This window comes from Leptodactylus fuscus, chromosome 4 (assembly GCF_031893055.1).
Source record: "Leptodactylus fuscus isolate aLepFus1 chromosome 4, aLepFus1.hap2, whole genome shotgun sequence".
NCBI lineage: Eukaryota > Metazoa > Chordata > Amphibia > Anura > Leptodactylidae > Leptodactylus > Leptodactylus fuscus.
In genome coordinates this window covers 6197961-6216426 of record NC_134268.1, presented here as the reverse complement: position 1 = coordinate 6216426, position 18466 = coordinate 6197961, and the positions used below count along the sequence as shown (strand labels likewise).

The following is an 18466-nucleotide window of genomic DNA, read 5'->3' as shown; positions in this document are numbered from 1 at the left end:
TTTTCAAAAGATATAACCCTATACAAACTGAGAACTTTATTTAGCTCCTAAATTGGGATAATATCTCTGCCCCTGAGGTCTTCGATAATTGGGGTCCTCCGGTCTGTGCTCCCGATCAGGTTCTGGTATTGTCATTCACCTCGTCCCCTCCCCCTGCCGATTCCCGATCAGTATCTACTACGAGAGTGTTTTTCTCGAGCCGATATGGCAGGTTATGACCGAGGGCTGTAAGAATTCTCCTTGTGAAGTTCACCCTACAACTGACTGTGATTCTTCCCAGGGCGGTGTAGACCTCCCGGCCACCAGGACAAGACTTCTGCTGTGTATTATTTCCTCATGGAGTCCTCTCCCTCGTACAGTGTGTGTCTATGTGTGACCTCCAGCTTGTCTGCTGACGACTGTCTAATAAAATGTCTTTTGAAAAAAAATTCACAATCCATTGCCGGTATTTGTTATTTCCTCTCCAGAACTTCTGGCTATACCTGAGGCTTCCATGGCCGGCCACACAGATGGTGAGTCGTGGGTCAGTTGTGGCTCCCAAGCTACTGGTTAGGGGGTAAATATCTGAGGATTAAAGGGGCTCCATCACTGGATTTTCGCTATTTTAGATACACATATGCCTGTTTAGCCTGAAAAGACTATTCAAGTCCTGCTAATTGTTTGTTAGAAGACCCCCCTGTTTTAATGAATTACCTTTTAAACATATATATATATAAATGAGTCCTACCGTGCACCGTGGGGGTTCCCGTGCACCCCTCACGTCATACTCTGTTCACGCTCGCCTCTGTGGTTCTTCTATGTAAGTCCCTCCTCCTGCTTTCAGTTCACAGCCTCTAACTGTCTCTTCGCTGCTTCTGGAAAAGGACCTGTGATGACATCACTACAAGGTCCTTGGTCGTCTAAGTAATGATTTATACACTGCAGGGGCTGCAGTTCCCTCTGTCTATCATATAATAGATCTACTGTGCACGTGGAGATCTATGATAGACACTGGATGCTGCAGCCCCTGCAGTGTATAGATCATTACTTAGACGATGAAGGACCTTGTAGTGACATCATCACAGGTCCTTTTCCAGAAGCAGGGAAGAGACAGAGGCTGTGAATTGAGAGCAGGAGGAGGGACTTGCATAGAAGGACCAGAGAAGTGAGTAAGACTGGTTTTTACATTCGCTCGTCGTCCCTGGGCCTCCGATCATTATACTCGGGGGTCTGAAGAGATAATAGCGGTACTTTGGGGTTCGCTGCAACAAACACTTTTCCTCCCTCCAGGGGCCCGAGCAGGTACAATAACAATGTAAATAAAAGCGGCAAATAAAAATGTGCTTTACATGACCTGCAAAGTGGAAGGGATTACAGCGAATCCATCCAAACACTGCAGAAAAAGTATCTACAGTGGAAAATCACAGCTGGTCAATTATACCGACCGAAACGCCGGCGGCGTCCCTATAAGGGTAAGTCCACACCGGGGTTTTTGGACTGGAACCTGAGGCAGAGGCCAAAAGCCGGGTAGCCGGGACTGAAAGCCAATGCACTGCAGCGGCATCCAGCCACACACTCAATGAAGGGGCCTAGTGCGGAGGAGGGAATGAGCACCTCACGGAAGAAACGGCTCCTAGAAAAAATTGGTCAGGATTTTCAGGCAGATACCGCCTCAAAATCCTGACCAAAAATCTCCATGTGAACTTACCCTAAAGGAAACAGAAAGTCCACAGTGCAGAAAAATGTGATGCTTTTTTTTTCTGCAGTGTTTTTTGCTCCATCTCGCTACTTGGGGCCTTAGGGTTTGATGACAGACATGGTAGCTGGTGTCAGTCTTACAGCTGGAGCGACATTTAGTCCAGTTTAGGCAGATGTGGCCTCATGTTGGCAATGGGAATAGCGAGCATCGGCCAGGCCAACGTTCCCTACCAGGTAAATGGAAGGAAAGGGAAGAAAAAGCAAAGGCTCCAAGTCTAATCTGTGGTCAGAGATGGTGGGAGAGGAGTTGGAGAAGCTGGATAGTGAAAGGTCGGGTGAAGATCAGGTCCAGTGTGTGTCCTCCATTATGGGCGTCAGAGGTGGGGGCTCTGAAAAAGGCCAAAGGAGGAGATGTGATGAGAGGAGTTTGGAGGCAGATGGACGGTTCATGTCACAGAGTATTCCATGATGATAGAGGGGTTATCGAATGAAAGAAAGTGCGTGAGTGAAGTGGTTGATAACAGCGGTGTCATGGTGGTCAGTAGATGTCAGGCAGAGTCTGGAGTAGACGTGGACAAACTTTCACTTCAAAAGGAGGAAGGGAAGGAGTCTAATAGAAGAAGGCCAACTCCTGCACCAGGTCATGGAACATCATGTGCGGGGAAACAGTAGGAGAGTGCGGCATCGGAGGGAGGGCTAAAGGTATCCGGCATGCTCCAGTCAGACCCAGAAATGAAGAGGCCATGAGAGCAGTACTCACTTATTACTGACGGCCTACATCTACTGGGCTGGGACCCTGCTGCAATGATCTGGATGATGATGGAGGGGCATGTGAGTAGGAGAATGACTGGATGGCAATGAATGAAAACAAGTGAGAGAGTGACGGAGAGGAAGGAGGATCGAGTGTTTATTAGAAGAAGCAGCAGGTAGAAGAGACGGCGTCCATGAGGAACCTCCAGCTGTGGCTCCATCTCAGGCCATACCATCTTATATAAGCTGTACCACGATGGCCATCACCTTCTCCTCGTCCTCCTCTCTGATCATCGCTGTCCTCCGAGCTCACCTATAGGATCTCTCACACCTAAACATGGAGGCCACAGTATTAGCAGTGGCCTGTTCGATGTCTCGGGTAGAGGAGGATCTTGGTCCCTTTCATAGTTCTCCTGCATGGCTTAATCTATTCCTTGGTTCCATGGAGAGAAAAAACTAAATTTACATTTTTTTATTTTATTTTTTTAACTAAGGATTTGCTTCAATGGCCCTAAAAAATAGAAAAAATTAGAATGACAATGTTTAGTAGAAACCTGACATGGTCTGAGCAGCAAACAATCCTGAGGAGCTAGGGTATCTGTGAGGGTGCAACACCCAGGACCCCACAGATCAGCGGCTCCAGGACATTGCGGCTCCCAGTAATGTCTACCTGCTCAGGCGCGAGGCAGGACCCGCTGTCCCAAGGCAGGAGATCTGTGGGGGCCCAACTCTAGGACCCTCGCTGATCTAATATTGATGACCTTCTCTTAGGATGGGCCACGTTGGAGTTTTTGTGCAGGTCTTGTTGGCCCCTACAAGCTCCAGTAACACGCTGTTTCTCTTTTTATCGTTATTTAGGGTAAACTGCACCAAAAAACCCATCTAACCAGAATGCAGTGTTTTCCTTATGCAGTTTTACCTGCCCTGTGTGAATACGCCTTTATTCCTCTCACTGCCGATGTCTGTGATTTATTAGGCTTGTATGGCACCATCCTATTCCGCAGCGCTGTACATACTGCAGAGACATTTCCTAGCAGTGTTGTGGAAACTTCTAGACTGTAATATAACGCAAGACGACCACAGAAGAGTCAGACGCTATAAAATGCAGAACCTGAAGGATTTTACTGGATTTCCTTTAGGGCTCCTGCACAGCGGCCCAGGGCTTCACGCCTCCTGTAGTATACGGCTGCACGGCTTACATGGATACGAGTTTTCTCTTCCCAACATGCTTCCTTACACCGCCATTCCCTGTCGTCCCACCAGCGGCACAGTACCAACCTTGTGCCGCTGGTGGAACTAAAGGAAAACAGATTATCTACATAACCATCCATTTTCTTCCGGATCGTCTCCATACAAAACCGGAGACTGCACTAAAGCCATAACTCAGGTGTGTACGAGGACTTATTCTATATAGTCGTATTTATTACCACCGTTCCCTGATACAATGACACGTGATGATGGGATGTCTGTGCAGTCTGTCGCATCCCTGATGCCACTGTGCACACTTGTACCTGCCAGACTCAGAGACTGTGCAGAATTACATACTTTATAAAGTTTGGCCGCTGTTCACACCCAGTGCACAATGTGTTTGCAGCTGCCAGGTCACATGACCCCGCACAATGCACTGAACACACGTGTCTGCATCTTATATAGGATTGACCGGCTGGGTGGGATTTACTAATACTCTGACCAATCACAGGCGACTTCTCTCCACACCTAGGCTCTGATTGGTGGATGAGGAGGCGTGTGAGAAAAAAGATACATCCAGGAATGCTCTTAACCCCTTCAGTGCTGCAGGCAAGAATCTGCAAGTGTAAGGCAGAGCAAGAAGAAGAGCAGGAGGTGAGAAATCTGCAGGACGGAGACCTATACTGTAGAATATACCGGATGGAAGGATCTGTAGGGGCGTGTGTGTGTGGATTATAGAATATCCTGCTGCATGGTCTGATATTCCAGCTGGTATGGTGTCCTTGCATTCTGTAGGGGGTGTTTGCCCATGTTGTGGCTCCTTGTCCCCGGTGTCTGCTCCTTGTCCCTGGTGTCAGTTCCTTGTCCCTGGTGTCAGTTCCTTGTCCCCAGTGTCTGCTCCTTGTCCCCGGTGTCGGCTCCTTGTCCCCGGTGTCGGCTCCTTGTCCCCGGTGTCTGCTCCTTGTCCCCAGTGTCTGCTCCTTGTCCCGGTGTCTGCTCCTTGTCCCTGGTGTCAGTTCCTTGTCCCCGGTGTCTGCTCACTACATAGTCCTGCATTATTATTCCTGCAGGGATTCTGAAATAATCCATCCTTGGCTCACCTCCACAGGGAGGAATTTGTTGGCCGACCTTGGCGAAGCGGTGCCCGGTGCTGGAGAAGTAGGTAAGTGGCCAGAATGTGACCAGGGCTGAGGGGACAGATCAGTGTCAGTTTGTATACCGCCCATAATGGTTAGGGCTGCATGGCGACATCTGTCATGTATCAAAACCTTGCGCAGATGTCACATGACAGATATTTTATTGCATCTCAATCACTAGCATGCCCTAGCAGAGGAGGAACGGAGTGCCGGGCGCCCAATGCACTGCCAATTTTCCACCCCTGGGGACATGTTTATCGATAGAATGCCAACACTTTTCTGTCTATATTTGCTCCACAATTTATGGTGCACGTCAATTCCTGCTTATTTATGAACAATGTGCACTAGAAGAACAGAAAAATTTGACAGGTTCGACACGAAAAAATGTGCTCCAGAATGGGCGAGGTTTATAATGGGTGCCAAACATTGTAGGGTTTTTGATTCGAGTGCCAAATATTTGCACCTTACAGCCTCTGCGTTGAGGTTTTTGACCACAGATTTTGCACCAAATATTTGTCTCGTGGTGAAGCTGAACACGTTTAGTCAGATGGTATCTGAGTCAGAATGTTGGCGCTTCTACAAGCCCTCCATATTTGTGAAGGTCCGCACAACCGATTTGTAAATATGTCTAAAACTATGAGCGGAAATTGTGCAAAGTTCGACAGTATTGGTAAATGTGCCCCCTGGTGTCAGACCTTGCAGAAACTTCCGTCTGTTCACCTACGTATATACATTTGGCAGAATTTACGAGTTCCCTGGATGACGCCCTTTTCTCCATAAAGTGATTGAGTAGATCCCGCTCACTGTCAGTGAATGAAATCCTCCATTATGTAGATCCCGAGGCTGAGAATCAATCACAGAGGTGTGAATACATTGTAACGAGTCCTGTGCCGTGTGATTGTCACATGACCAGGGTAGAGTCTCAGATTCAAGGGGCAAATAACAAAGGAGATCCTGAAATCATCAAGGACTGATAGAAAAGTGTTGTAGACCTGTCGTGTGATCACACTTGCTCATTCACTGCAGTGACGGGTTGAGCGATCGGGATCGGAAAAGATCGGATTCCGATTCCTATCTTTTCCCGTGGGATCGAGGTCGGAGGTTATTTCCCACAATGCTTGGCTACTGGCCAATTATTCTTAGCTTTTCCCACAATGATTGGCCAGTAGCCAAGCATTGTGAGAAATAACCTCCGACCTCGATCCAATCCAATCTTTTCCGATCCCTCGACCCTAATTGTGTGCCCTGGGCCCTAACAAGCCACTTGGTCTTGTGCTGGTGTATGTAGTCACTGGGCTAGGACTGTACTGGGTGATGGACTCCGACTATGACTATAACCTTTATTAGCTTTGTATCCGGTGACTTTGTATATTTATGAAACAAGTAAGATTATCCGGAAAGATCTGGAGATTGTAAGTCACGGCTGGTCACATCTGTGGGGTTACATGGCCACTATTATATCTGTTGTCCTGATGACGGCTTGTTCCACCTATATGGCGGTAACATGGAATCCACCACCGTCAGCAGATGAGTAATATTGTCCTATATCCACACGAGGTGTCACCTCCGGGAATCGTCTTCTCCAGCACATGGACATCCTCGGTGCTATTTTCCTGGACTTTAATTTCCCCGTCTCTGTTGAACCATAAAATGTTCTTTACAAATCCAAAAGCAGAAAGAATAGGATTAATGATTATTTCAGAGGAATGTGCGAAGGATTCTGCCCTGTCAGCTGGTGGAAACTTCAGATCCAGACTTTGCCTTCTCTGAGCTCAACCCCTTCGTACATCTACCCATAGACCTATCCCTTCTTGAACATGCAGCTTATTGTGTAAGGGTCCAGTGGGCGGTTCTAGCAATGATATGCACTGGCTAATCTGTTCCCTGCCAGTCCTATTCGTTCCTGGTTACTTAATTCACTTATCCCCACGGCTATTGAGTAATGTTGGTTCCTAGCTAGTCCCTGCAAAGGTCTTCCCATTGTTGTGACTTCTGACTGCTTTAGCTTGACCTTGACCCGTTTCCTGACTATGAGCCTGTGCTGCCTGCCTTGACCTATTGCCTAGAATAGAGAGTACACACAAACTCTGCCTGTCCTGACCTCTTGCCTGGATTACTGACTATGCACAAACTCTGCCTGGTCTGACCTGTGTCATGTGACACACACAATCACATGACACAGCAGCTTCGGCCCTCGATAGAGCAAAAAGGGTGCGACCAATGGAATCGTGCCACGTCATGAGAGGCGGGAGAAGGGGCGTGTCTTTGGATTTATAGTCGCGAGAAACGCCGCGCTCGGCGGCATACATCAGTACCCTGTCCTACCATACGGAACAGGGGAATTGTGTTTTTTACCGCACTTCATCTACTAAATTGTTACTATAAACTCCTCCTGATGAACTGTTCTGCTATAAGGACATAGAAACGCGTTGAGGGGAATGATAGAAGTGCAGGCAGGGTATCGGCACTGATCTTAGCCTTATTGTAGGTGAGCTAACTAGGGAACTGTTATGCCCAAGACCCTGGTCATACCTGCTGAATCGGTCAGAGCTGAAACACAATCAGACGGCTGTGACAAAATATTTAACCCCTTAGTGACTATCATAGGGGTAGTGGTATGTTGGTGGTACAGGGATAGTAGCAAATCTTATAGCCGGCTCATTTTAAGGCTCATCTATAATTAACCTGTCTCCATATACCAATTTATGTTGGACTAATATTTTAGAATCCTTTTTAAGTAAATTTATTAAAAGTTATGTTTTAGAGTTACTCCCTCAGTGAATGGTCTGACCTATTGCCTGGATTACTGACTATGCCCAAACTCTGCCTGCTCTGACCTATTGCCTGGATTACTGACTATGCCCAAACTCTGCCTGCTCTGACCTCGGCCCATACCTCTGAATACTCACCTGCCTATTCCCTAGGTGCCTCACATTGGTGTCCTTCAACCTTCCTGGGTCAACTGTCACCAGTACTGTGACTACTCTGAGAGATAGTGACCTGGTAGTCTCTGAAGTAGTCCCTATATGGAGGTGAATGGGCAAAAATTACAGATCTTTTAGATCCTGCCCTCAGGACTAGTCTAAAATCAAACCAGTTTAACACAGCGGGTTTACTCCCTTCCTCATTACATCCACTGGACTCATAGTTCAGTCATCTGTTTACAAATGGATCCAGCACTTGCCATGTATGCCCATGAGCCCAGACATGTTGGGTGAATTAGTTAGGCCTTTCGTGGCAGAATACTATAACAGAACATTGCAGAATTACTGTTTGTGAATCATTCTATGTTAAATCTCCCCAGCCAGGTGGACACTCGGAGAAGTTGTCCGTCTCCAACAGGTGGCACCTGACAGACGATGGCCAGTCTTCAAAAGTTCCAGTTTGCCATAGACCGTGGTGGCACCTTCACCGATGTTTTTGCAAGATGTCCTAGTGGAAAGGTTCGTGTGATGAAATTATTGTCCGAGGACCCAGCAAATTACAAGGATGCTCCCACTGAGGGAATCCGGCGGATTCTAGAGGAGGTAAGAGCGGCTGCCTCATAGAGATCCCTCACTGGATTCATCAATATGGTAGGCTCAGATTGTACTGTATATTCCTCTGCCAGGAGACTGGTTGTACTTACCCCCGGGACTGTCCTCTGGACACAAAGCAAATAGAATGGATCCGAATGGGGACAACGGTGGCGACCAACGCTCTTCTAGAAAGAAAAGGAGAAAGAATCGCTCTGCTCATTACCAAAGGCTTCAGGGATTTGCTGCATATTGGAAACCAGGCCCGGCCAAAAATCTTTGACCTGGTAAGCTTCTGTATTACTGTAGGGTGTACGGAGATAGCCATTGTCCTGGTACGGAGTGGGCCCGTCTGCCACATACGTAGACCAGTATGGCATCTAACCATCTACTGTTTGGGGTTTTTTACACTTTTTTTCTCCTCCAGGAAATTCGGATGCCTGAAGTTCTCTATGAAGAGGTGATAGAAGTGGAAGAAAGAGTCGTTCTTCACCAGGAGGGCTGCCAGCTTCCTAAAGACCCTTCTCTGAAGACATTCGTAGGTGAGATACCGCCAAATGTATGACCATTCATTGAGTATGGCGCCACACAGTAAGTACTGGAGGGATTAATAACACACAGGCAAGTCTTAGTCGCCTCATGGCTTCAGTATATAAAGTATGGTCTTTTATGGAAGAGCGACGTCACCTCGGCTGAGTCTTAGATGTTGACTTAGATGATCACGTCCCCCATGTTGGCCTTGGAGGTGGTAGTAGTATAGGAGTAGTCGTCACCATCTAAGACGTGACAGCACCTATAACAATCCTAGGATACAGACATTGCCTGCGTGCCAAGTACCCTTCTGTCCCACAGGACGGTCCCCTGAATGTCATGGACGATCCCGCTTCATTTCCATCCCCCTCAGTCACACTCACTTATGGCTTCTTGGTGGATCATCTAAGACCAGAACTGTTGAACCCTTTGTCTATTTCCAGGTTCTACGGGTGATACTCTGGAAGTCTGGGAACCCGTCAACATGGATAAACTCAGGATCCATCTGCAAGACGTCTTGTCCCGGGGGATTCGAAGCTTAGCGGTGGTCCTTATGCACTCTTATACGTGAGTCTGCGCTATATAGTACAGGGTAATACTCTTCTAGCATCCTTATCGCCATGTCACTTTCCATTCTTTCATTATAGAGGTGCTGCTTTATGTCGCCCCCAGGTGGTCGTCCCATGAGGATCAGATAGGGGAGCTGGCGCGTTCATTGGGTTTTACCCACGTGTCGCTTTCTTCGGAGGTAATGCCTATGATTCGAATGGTGCCGAGGGGGTACACGGCATGTGCGGATGCGTATCTTACCCCATGTATACAGCGGTATCTGGATGGGTTTCGCAGTGGCTTTGAAAACCAACTCAAGGTGAGACATGGAATCATTTTGTTGTTTCACCATAGAACATGGCGTAAGAGAATTGTCGCTGTCTGTTGGGTGGTGGTGCCGGATTGATTTGGGTTGTCGCTTCCTTGCAGGACCTTCAGGTTCTCTTCATGCGCTCAGACGGAGGACTGACCCCAATGCACAGCTTCAGTGGGTCTCGCGCCATCCTTTCTGGACCAGCAGGGGGAGTGGTAGGTTACGCCATCACCACCTATCAGCCCGAAAATCCTCAGCCTGTTATTGGCTTCGACATGGGAGGTGAGACAGGAGATCGGCGGGTGCTAACACGTAACTAAGCTCTAGAACAACTTCGGATTTCCGGGCAGGATTTGTGTCATTATTACATATGGTCAGATACTTTATTATCACATTTTGTCCCCTTGCGTCTCTATTCAGCGCTGTCCCGGCTTCTCACTGTATATGGTGTATGGGCTTGTGTGTAATACAAAGAATATCCGCGTAGGAGGAGATCACGCCGTACAGTTACAGCTCATGAATTGTCAAACATAGAAACTTCTGGTGTCGTATGAAGGAGGAGATTGTTATCTTTCATACGACACTGGGATTGCCGTTCTACCTGGATTATTTATAGAGATATCGCTGGTCGGAAACAAAGTCTGGATTGGGAGATTGATCTACGGCGTATACAGTGAGACGCAGGAACCGCTCTGAATGGTGAAGAAGTGGAAGACAAAATCTGCAATAAATATATATCATGCCAAATGGATTAATGGCACAGAAAATGAAAAGCTCTTCCAAAGTTTAGCTCCACTTTAAGGCTAAGACATCACGTAGCGGGCCGCAGTGACAAAGCGCTGCAGGAAATACTGCGTTGGGAATGCTTTGTGGTTATTTCTGCAGAGTCCGCAGAGGTTTCCTCTGCAAACTTTCTGCTTCCAGTATACCTATAATGGGAATGGCTGACCTGTCCATTGGTATAACTGGCAGGCTGCAATTTCCGAAAGTGCAACAGTTTTTAAAATATCAGCATGTTCGCTAAACATACTTTTCTGCAATGTGGGGATGGGCTTAGCCAAAATCCCTCTGCAGGGACTGTAAAATGGACTGTATGTACGCTATAAGGGACCCCGACCTAAACGGGGAACCAAATCCATCCGTCACCCCTGAAGGTGATTGTGCAGCTTACACTTAGTATTATCTACAATGTTCTCATGTCCATCATTATTCCTACAAGCGCCGCACAATTCACTTTCCCAATGTTTTATAAGGTTTCTGTCTTTGCTCTGTGATAAGGTGTCAACTTAAACCTTGCTGCACCAGTAGAAGAGATAAAGCTGAACGTATGACATCATCGCTCCCCCCCCTATAAAGCTGAACGTATGACATCATCGCTCCCCCCCTATAAAGCTGAACATATGACATCATCGCTCCCCCCCTATAAAGCTGAACGTATGACATCATCGCTCCCCCCCTATAAAGCTGAACGTATGACATCATCGCTCCCCCCCCCTATAAAGCTGAACGTATGACATCATCGCTGCCCCCCTATAAAGCTGAACATATGACATCATCGCTCCCCCCCTATAAAGCTGAATATATGACATCATCGCTCCCCCCCCCTATAAAGCTGAATATATGACATCATCGCTCCCCTCCCCCTATAAAGCTGAATATATGACATCATTGCTCCCCCCCTATAAAGCTGAACATATGACATCATCGCTCCCCCCCTATAAAGCTGAATATATGACATCATCGCTCCCCCCCCTATAAAGCTGAATATATGACATCATCGCTCCCCCCTATAAAGCTGAACATATGACATCATCGCTCCCCCCCCTATAAAGCTGAATATATGACATCATCGCTCCCCCCTATAAAGCTGAATATATGACATCATCGCTCCCCCCCCTATAAAGCTGAATATATGACATCATCGCTCCCCCCCTATAAAGCTGAATATATGACATCATCGCTCCCCCCCTATAAAGCTGAATATATGACATCATCGCTCCCCCCCTATAAAGCTGAATATATGACATCATCGCTCCCCCCCAGGCACCTCCACTGATGTCAGCCGCTATGCCGGAGAGTATGAACACGTCTTTGAAGCCACCACGGCTGGAATCAGCATTCAGGCTCCGCAGTTGGATGTGAACACTGTGGCCGCCGGAGGGGGCTCCATGCTCTTCTTCAGGTCCGTGTCTGCTGTCGATGGCTCACAGTAAGGGGTGATATATATATATATACCGTATACCTGTATAAACTGAATGTGTTTTTTGCAGGTCTGGATTGTTTGTAGTAGGACCGGAGTCTGCAGGGGCCCATCCAGGACCCGCCTGTTATAGGAAAGGTAAAGGTCAGGGGTATGGGGCTTATAGTCCTATGTAAGGTCAGGGGTATGGGGCTTATAGTCCTATGTAAGGTCAGGGATATGGGGCTTATAGTCCTATGTAAGGTCAGGGGTATGGGGTTTATAGTCCTATGTAAGGTCAGGGGTATGGGGTTTATAGTCCTATGTAAGGTCAGGGGTATGGGGCTTATAGTCCTATGTAAGGTCAGGGGTATGGGGCTTATAGTCCTATGTAAGGTCAGGGATATGGGGCTTATAGTCCTATGTAAGGTCAGGGGTATGGGGCTTATAGTCCTATGTAAGGTCAGGGGTATGGGGCTTATAGTCCTATGTAAGGTCAGGGGTATGGGGCTTATAGTCCTATGTAAGGTCAGGGGTATGGGGCTTATAGTCCTATGTAAGGTCAGGGATATGGGGCTTATAGTCCTATGTAAGGTCAGGGGTATGGGGCTTATAGTCCTATGTAAGGTCAGGGGTATGGGGTTTATAGTCCTATGTGAGGTCAGGGGTATGGGGTGTATAGTCCTATGTAAGGTCAGGGGTATGGGGCTTATAGTCCTATGTAAGGTCAGGGGTATGGGGCTTATAGTCCTATGTAAGGTCAGTGGTATGGGGTTTATAGTCCTATGTAAGGTCAGGGGTATGGGGTTTATAGTCCTATGTAAGGTCAGGGGTATGGGGTGTATAGTCCTATGTAAGGTCAGGGATATGGGGTTTATAGTCCTATGTAAGGTCAGGGATATGGGGTTTATAGTCCTATGTAAGGTCAGGGGTATGGGGCTTATAGTCCTATGTAAGGTCAGGGATATGGGGCTTATAGTCCTATGTAAGGTCAGGGATATGGGGTTTATAGTCCTATGTAAGGTCAGGGGTATGGGGCTTATAGTCCTATGTAAGGTCAGGGGTATGGGGCTTATAGTCCTATGTAAGGTCAGGGATATGGGTCTTATAGTCCTATGTGAGGGCAGGGGTATGGGGTGTATAGTCCTATGTAAGGTCAGGGGTATGGGGCTTATAGTCCTATGTAAGGTCAGGGGTATGGGGTTTATAGTCCTATGTAAGGTCAGGGGTATGGGGTTTATAGTCCTATGTAAGGTCAGGGGTATGGGGTTTATAGTCCTATGTAAGGTCAGGGGTATGGGGTTTATAGTCCTATGTAAGGTTAGGGATATGGGGCTTATAGTCCTATGTAAGGTCAGGGGTATTGGGTTTATAGTCCTATGTAAGGTCAGGGGTATGGGGTGTATAGTCCTATGTAAGGTCAGGGGTATGGGGTTTATAGTCCTATGTAAGGTCAGGGGTATGGGGCTTATAGTCCTATGTAAGGTCAGGGATATGGGGTTTATAGTCCTATGTAAGGTCAGGGATATGGGGCTTATAGTCCTATGTAAGGTCAGGGGTATGGGGCTTATAGTCCTATGTAAGGTCAGGGGTATGGGGTTTATAGTCCTATGTAAGGTCAGGGATATGGGGTGTATAGTCCTATGTAAGGTCAGGGGTATGGGGTGTATAGTCCTATGTAAGGTCAGGGGTATGGGGCTTATAGTCCTATGTAAGGTCAGGGGTATGGGGTTTATAGTCCTATGTAAGGTCAGGGATATTGGGCTTATAGTCCTATGTAAGGTCAGGGGTATGGGGTGTATAGTCCTATGTAAGGTCAGGGGTATGGGGCTTATAGTCCTATGTAAGGTCAGGGATATGGGGTTTATAGTCCTATGTGAGGTCAGGGGTATGGGGTTTATAGTCCTATGTAAGGTCAGGGATATGGGGTTTATAGTCCTATGTAAGGTCAGGGGTATGGGGTGTATAGTCCTATGTAAGGTCAGGGGTATGGGGTGTATAGTCCTATGTAAGGTCAGGGATATGGGGTTTATAGTCCTATGTAAGGTCAGGGGTATGGGGCTTATAGTCCTATGTAAGGTCAGGGATATGGGGTTTATAGTCCTATGTAAGGTCAGGGATATGGGGTTTATAGTCCTATGTAAGGTCAGGGATATGGGGTTTATAGTCCTATGTAAGGTCAGGGATATGGGGTTTATAGTCCTATGTAAGGTCAGGGGTATGGGGTTTATAGTCCTATGTAAGGTCAGGGGTATGGGGCTTATAGTCCTATGTAAGGTCAGGGGTATGGGGCTTATAGTCCTATGTAAGGTCAGGGGTATGGGGTTTATAGTCCTATGTAAGGTCAGGGATATGGGGTTTATAGTCCTATGTAAGGTCAGGGGTATGGGGCTTATAGTCCTATGTAAGGTCAGGGGTATGGGGTTTATAGTCCTATGTAAGGTCAGGGGTATGGGGTTTATAGTCCTATGTAAGGTCAGGGATATGGGGCTTATAGTCCTATGTAAGGTCAGGGGCTGGACAGGATTAGTAAAACATAGCGGCTTTCTTCCAAGACCAGCGCCACACCTATCTGTGGGTTATATCTGGTATTGCACTGATGAAGGCTGAGCTGCAATACCACAAACAACCTGAGAAGATGTGTGGTGCTCTTTATGTAACAAGATTGCACCTGGGCGGAGAGTCAGCTGTCTAATGTGTCTGTGACCCCCCCCCCCCCCTATATAACAATATATTCCTTCCTCTCCAGGGGGGCCACTGACTGTGACGGATGCCAATCTCTGCCTCGGCCGCCTCCTTCCCGAATACTTTCCTTGTATCTTCGGCCCGTCTGAGGATCAGCCTCTCTCGAAGGAAGACACAATATGCAAGTTTATAGAGCTGACTGCGGACATTAACCAATTCCAACATGGCCGACCAGGGGGTGGAGCTTCCCTCAGCATTGAGGAGGTGGCCATGGGTTTCATCCGGGTGGCTAATGAAGCCATGTGTCGTCCAATCCGATCGCTGACGCAGGTACTGAGGGGGGTTGTAACGTCCAGGTTGTGGGACGTGATCTCTGCCGCCCGTATATGTGATAGGTTGTGACACCTGAGAGTTGATAATCTGGCATTGGAGGAGTCTTAATAATCTTGTAATCTGCAGGCTAAAGGCCATGACACTTCTCGGCACGTCTTGGCGTGTTTTGGAGGTGCCGGGGGGCAGCACGCTTGCGCCATCGCTCGCTCTCTCGGCATGAAGACTGTGTTCATCCACAAGTGAGCTCCTTCAGCACTTCTTCCTCTAGACTCCATGATTGGGTTATGTAGTGCTGCACCTTACCGAGTGTTTGTCTCCAGATATGGCGGGGTCCTCTCGGCGTTCGGCATGGCCCTGGCAGACGTGGTACATGAGGCCCAGGAGCCGAGCTCTATGGTGTATGGTAAAGAATCCTTCCCTCAACTGGAGGAGAGAATCACAGCCTTGGAGAAGCAGTGCATCGCAGCCCTTCAGCAACAAGGATTTCACCGGTAGGAGATTGGCGCCATGTCTTGTATCTATCAGGTACCAAAAAGTCATAGTCTCCATGCTTATAGATGGGATTGGCCAACATGGTGCCTCCTACATCCCCTGCATGGCGTCTCCTACATCCCCTGCATGGTGCCTCCTACATCCCCTGCATGGCGTCTCCTACATCCCCTGCATGGTGCCTCCTACATCCCCTGCATGGCGTCTCCTACATTCCCTGCATGGCGCCTCCTACATCCCCTGCATGGTGCCTCCTACATCCCCTGCATGGCGCCTCCTACATCCCCTGCATGGCGTCTCCTACATCCCCTGCATGGCGTCTCCTACATCCCCTGCATGGCGCCTCCTACATCCCCTGCATGGCGTCTCCTACATCCCCTGCATGGCGTCTCCTACATCCCCTGCATGGCGCCTCCTACATCCCCTGCATGGCGCCTCCTACATCCCCTGCATGGCGCCTCCTACATCCCCTGCATGGCGCCTCCTACATCCCCTGCATGGCGCCTCCTACATCCCCTGCATGGCGTCTCCTACATTCCCTGCATGGCACCCCTACATGTCCGTGTTATAAAATAACTAGCGTGAAATAAGAATCTGTGAGTTCCTCTGTCCCATCCCCCAATGATCCAGATCTGGGTCCCTGATGGACGTCAATATGGATTCCCTGGACATGACCTGAATGTCTGTATTATTTTCTATAGGTCTCAGATCGACACCGAGCCCTTCCTACATCTCCGATATGAGCGAACTGACTGCGCCCTGATGTGTTCAGCGAGGGGGTACCCAGCGCACCCCAACTCCTGCCGTGTGGGGGATTTCAAGGAGGCCTTCACTGCCCGGTAATATAAGGCACCAGACCTGCAGACTAAATGTAATACAAGATCCTTCTTCTATTCTGGTTGTGGCCAAAGCCACTCCCTGGTGTCGGTACTGACTGCGGTAATCCCACGGAACTACCGATAGCGCCAAAGAGCTTGGGTGTAGCCAAATCTGAGATGTTGGGAGAATTTGTATCAAACCTGACTCCGAACTGTGTGTCTTATGTCTATACGAAGCAACAAGAAAGGCTGAGATGTAGATCCGTCTAACTGTTAGGTCCTAAGGAACATTGTAGTAAGAAGAAGGAAGACTCAGCAGAATAGGAACCGAAAGCACAAAGTGGGGTCTGTATTTATAGTAATCATATAAGGAGTCTTACGCTGCGTCTGCCCCTCACCAGGTATATGAAGGAGTTTGGATTCACCATCCCATCCCGGAGTATTGTAGTGGACGACATCCGTGTACGAGGGACCGGCAGCACCGGCATCCGCTGTGAGACCCGCATTAGGCCCAGCGGTCGGCCGGCTCGTGTGGAGACTGTGAGTGAGAGCCAGAGGTTTACTAGTGATCGCCCCCTAATGGCCATAAAACCCCAGAGGAATATAGATCCATATAGGTGGGGGCAAATCTATAGCGGACCCTCTGCATCTACACCACATATAGCACACATGCCGCTCACCTGTTACATACATGTCACACACATGCCACTCATCTGTTACATACATGTCACACACATGCCACTCATCTGTTACATACATGTCACACACACGCCGCTCATCTGTTACATACATGTCACACACACGCCGCTCATCTGTTACATACATGTCACACACATGCCGCTCATCTGTTACATACATGTCACACACATGCCGCTCATCTGTTACATACATGTCACACACATGCCGCTCATCTGTTACATACATGTCACACACATGCCGCTCATCTGTTACATACATGTCACACACATGCCGCTCATCTGTTACATACATGTCACACACATGCCGCTCATCTGTTACATACATGTCACACACATGCCGCTCATCTGTTACATACATGTCACACACATGCCACTCACCCTCTCACACCCATTGGATTTATATTTTACGCTTTGATTTTCATGCTTCCATTATAGATGATGTGATGAAGGTCTCAGCCATCAACCACCATTTTGACATATTTAGGGGCCTACAGACCACGGGACACCTGCAGCGCCAACAAGCCCTTTATAGGGATTCTATCATTGGGAGAACATGTTTTTACCTGAAGCGATGTTGGAATAACCTTTATACTTTTCTTCTCACCTCTGTTTGTCCAAAAAAATGTTTTATTCTCCTATGTAAGTGATGCTCAGGGAACTCGCCTTCGTCATCGCCGCAACCCGCCTCCAGCGCTGCTTTTTCACGCCCCCGGCTTCATCTTTTTTTCATCTTGCTTCATCTTCTTGCTCCATCAGCCATTCCTCTTGAGTTTGTTATACCAGCGTATTGGTGTACTGACCTGGTAAAAGCAGCACCGGAGGCGATGGCGATGGCGTGTTCCCTGAGCAGCATTTACATATGAGAATAAAATGGTTTTTTGGACAAGTAAAGGGAGGAGTAGAATAGACTATATAAAGACTATTCCAGCATTGCTTCAGTGAAAACCATCAATGAGAGACACATTAACCCCAGACACAGCTGATTATGGCGCGGTTCCCGCCTCGATTCTTAGACTCTGACAACCCTTTTCCCTCACAGGTCACTAAATGCTACTTTGAGGAAGGCTGCCTGGACACCAGCGTGTATCTCCTGGAGGACTTGTCCTGTGACCACACCATCGCCGGACCGGCCATAATCATTGATAAGAACAGGTGAGGACATGACCCATTCATCAATACTAAATATCTATCAGTAATAAGTCTCCAGAACAAAGAGCAGCTCCAGAAATCTCATCCGTAACATCAATGACCGTAGGAGAAATCTCCAATACAATAGGCAGCCCATAATGTACACGGATGTCTTTGTACGCCGAGGGGGTACGGGCCACACCTGGAAGTCTAGTATTAAGAAGAGAAGAACCCCATCATGTGAATGAAGTCTAGACTTAAGAGTTTGGGTATTCTTCTGGTAGTAACCTGTTTCTATCCTCAGCACGGTGCTGGTGGAGCCAGACTGCACGGCCTCCATTACAGAGTACGGCGACATCCGCATCTCCGTAGGGAGCGGAAAACAGCAAACGATTGGAACTGAGCTTCACACCATCCAGTTGTCCATCTTTTCCCACCGCTTCATGAGCATCGCCGGTCAGAATCTTACCTTCTTGT

General features: G+C 48.0%; 1 protein-coding gene across 1 annotated transcript in view; it reads left to right on the top strand.

Annotated features, from left to right (window-relative positions):
• The first annotated feature begins 4179 nt into the window (after positions 1–4179).
• LOC142200029 (5-oxoprolinase-like) overlaps positions 4180–18466 on the top strand; it is a 65592-nt gene continuing 51305 nt past the window's right edge. Inside the window, exons 1-17 of the mRNA XM_075270029.1 lie at positions 4180–4269; positions 4686–4781; positions 8060–8278; positions 8362–8553; positions 8694–8808; positions 9241–9364; positions 9470–9665; positions 9776–9941; positions 11703–11841; positions 11930–11997; positions 14588–14853; positions 14983–15095; positions 15177–15347; positions 16047–16184; positions 16565–16703; positions 17901–18013; positions 18294–18445. Coding sequence (XP_075126130.1) covers positions 8111–8278; positions 8362–8553; positions 8694–8808; positions 9241–9364; positions 9470–9665; positions 9776–9941; positions 11703–11841; positions 11930–11997; positions 14588–14853; positions 14983–15095; positions 15177–15347; positions 16047–16184; positions 16565–16703; positions 17901–18013; positions 18294–18445 — 2260 coding nt within the window. The 5' untranslated portion in view covers positions 4180–4269; positions 4686–4781; positions 8060–8110. The remainder of the gene's footprint in view (positions 4270–4685; positions 4782–8059; positions 8279–8361; positions 8554–8693; positions 8809–9240; positions 9365–9469; positions 9666–9775; positions 9942–11702; positions 11842–11929; positions 11998–14587; positions 14854–14982; positions 15096–15176; positions 15348–16046; positions 16185–16564; positions 16704–17900; positions 18014–18293; positions 18446–18466) is intronic.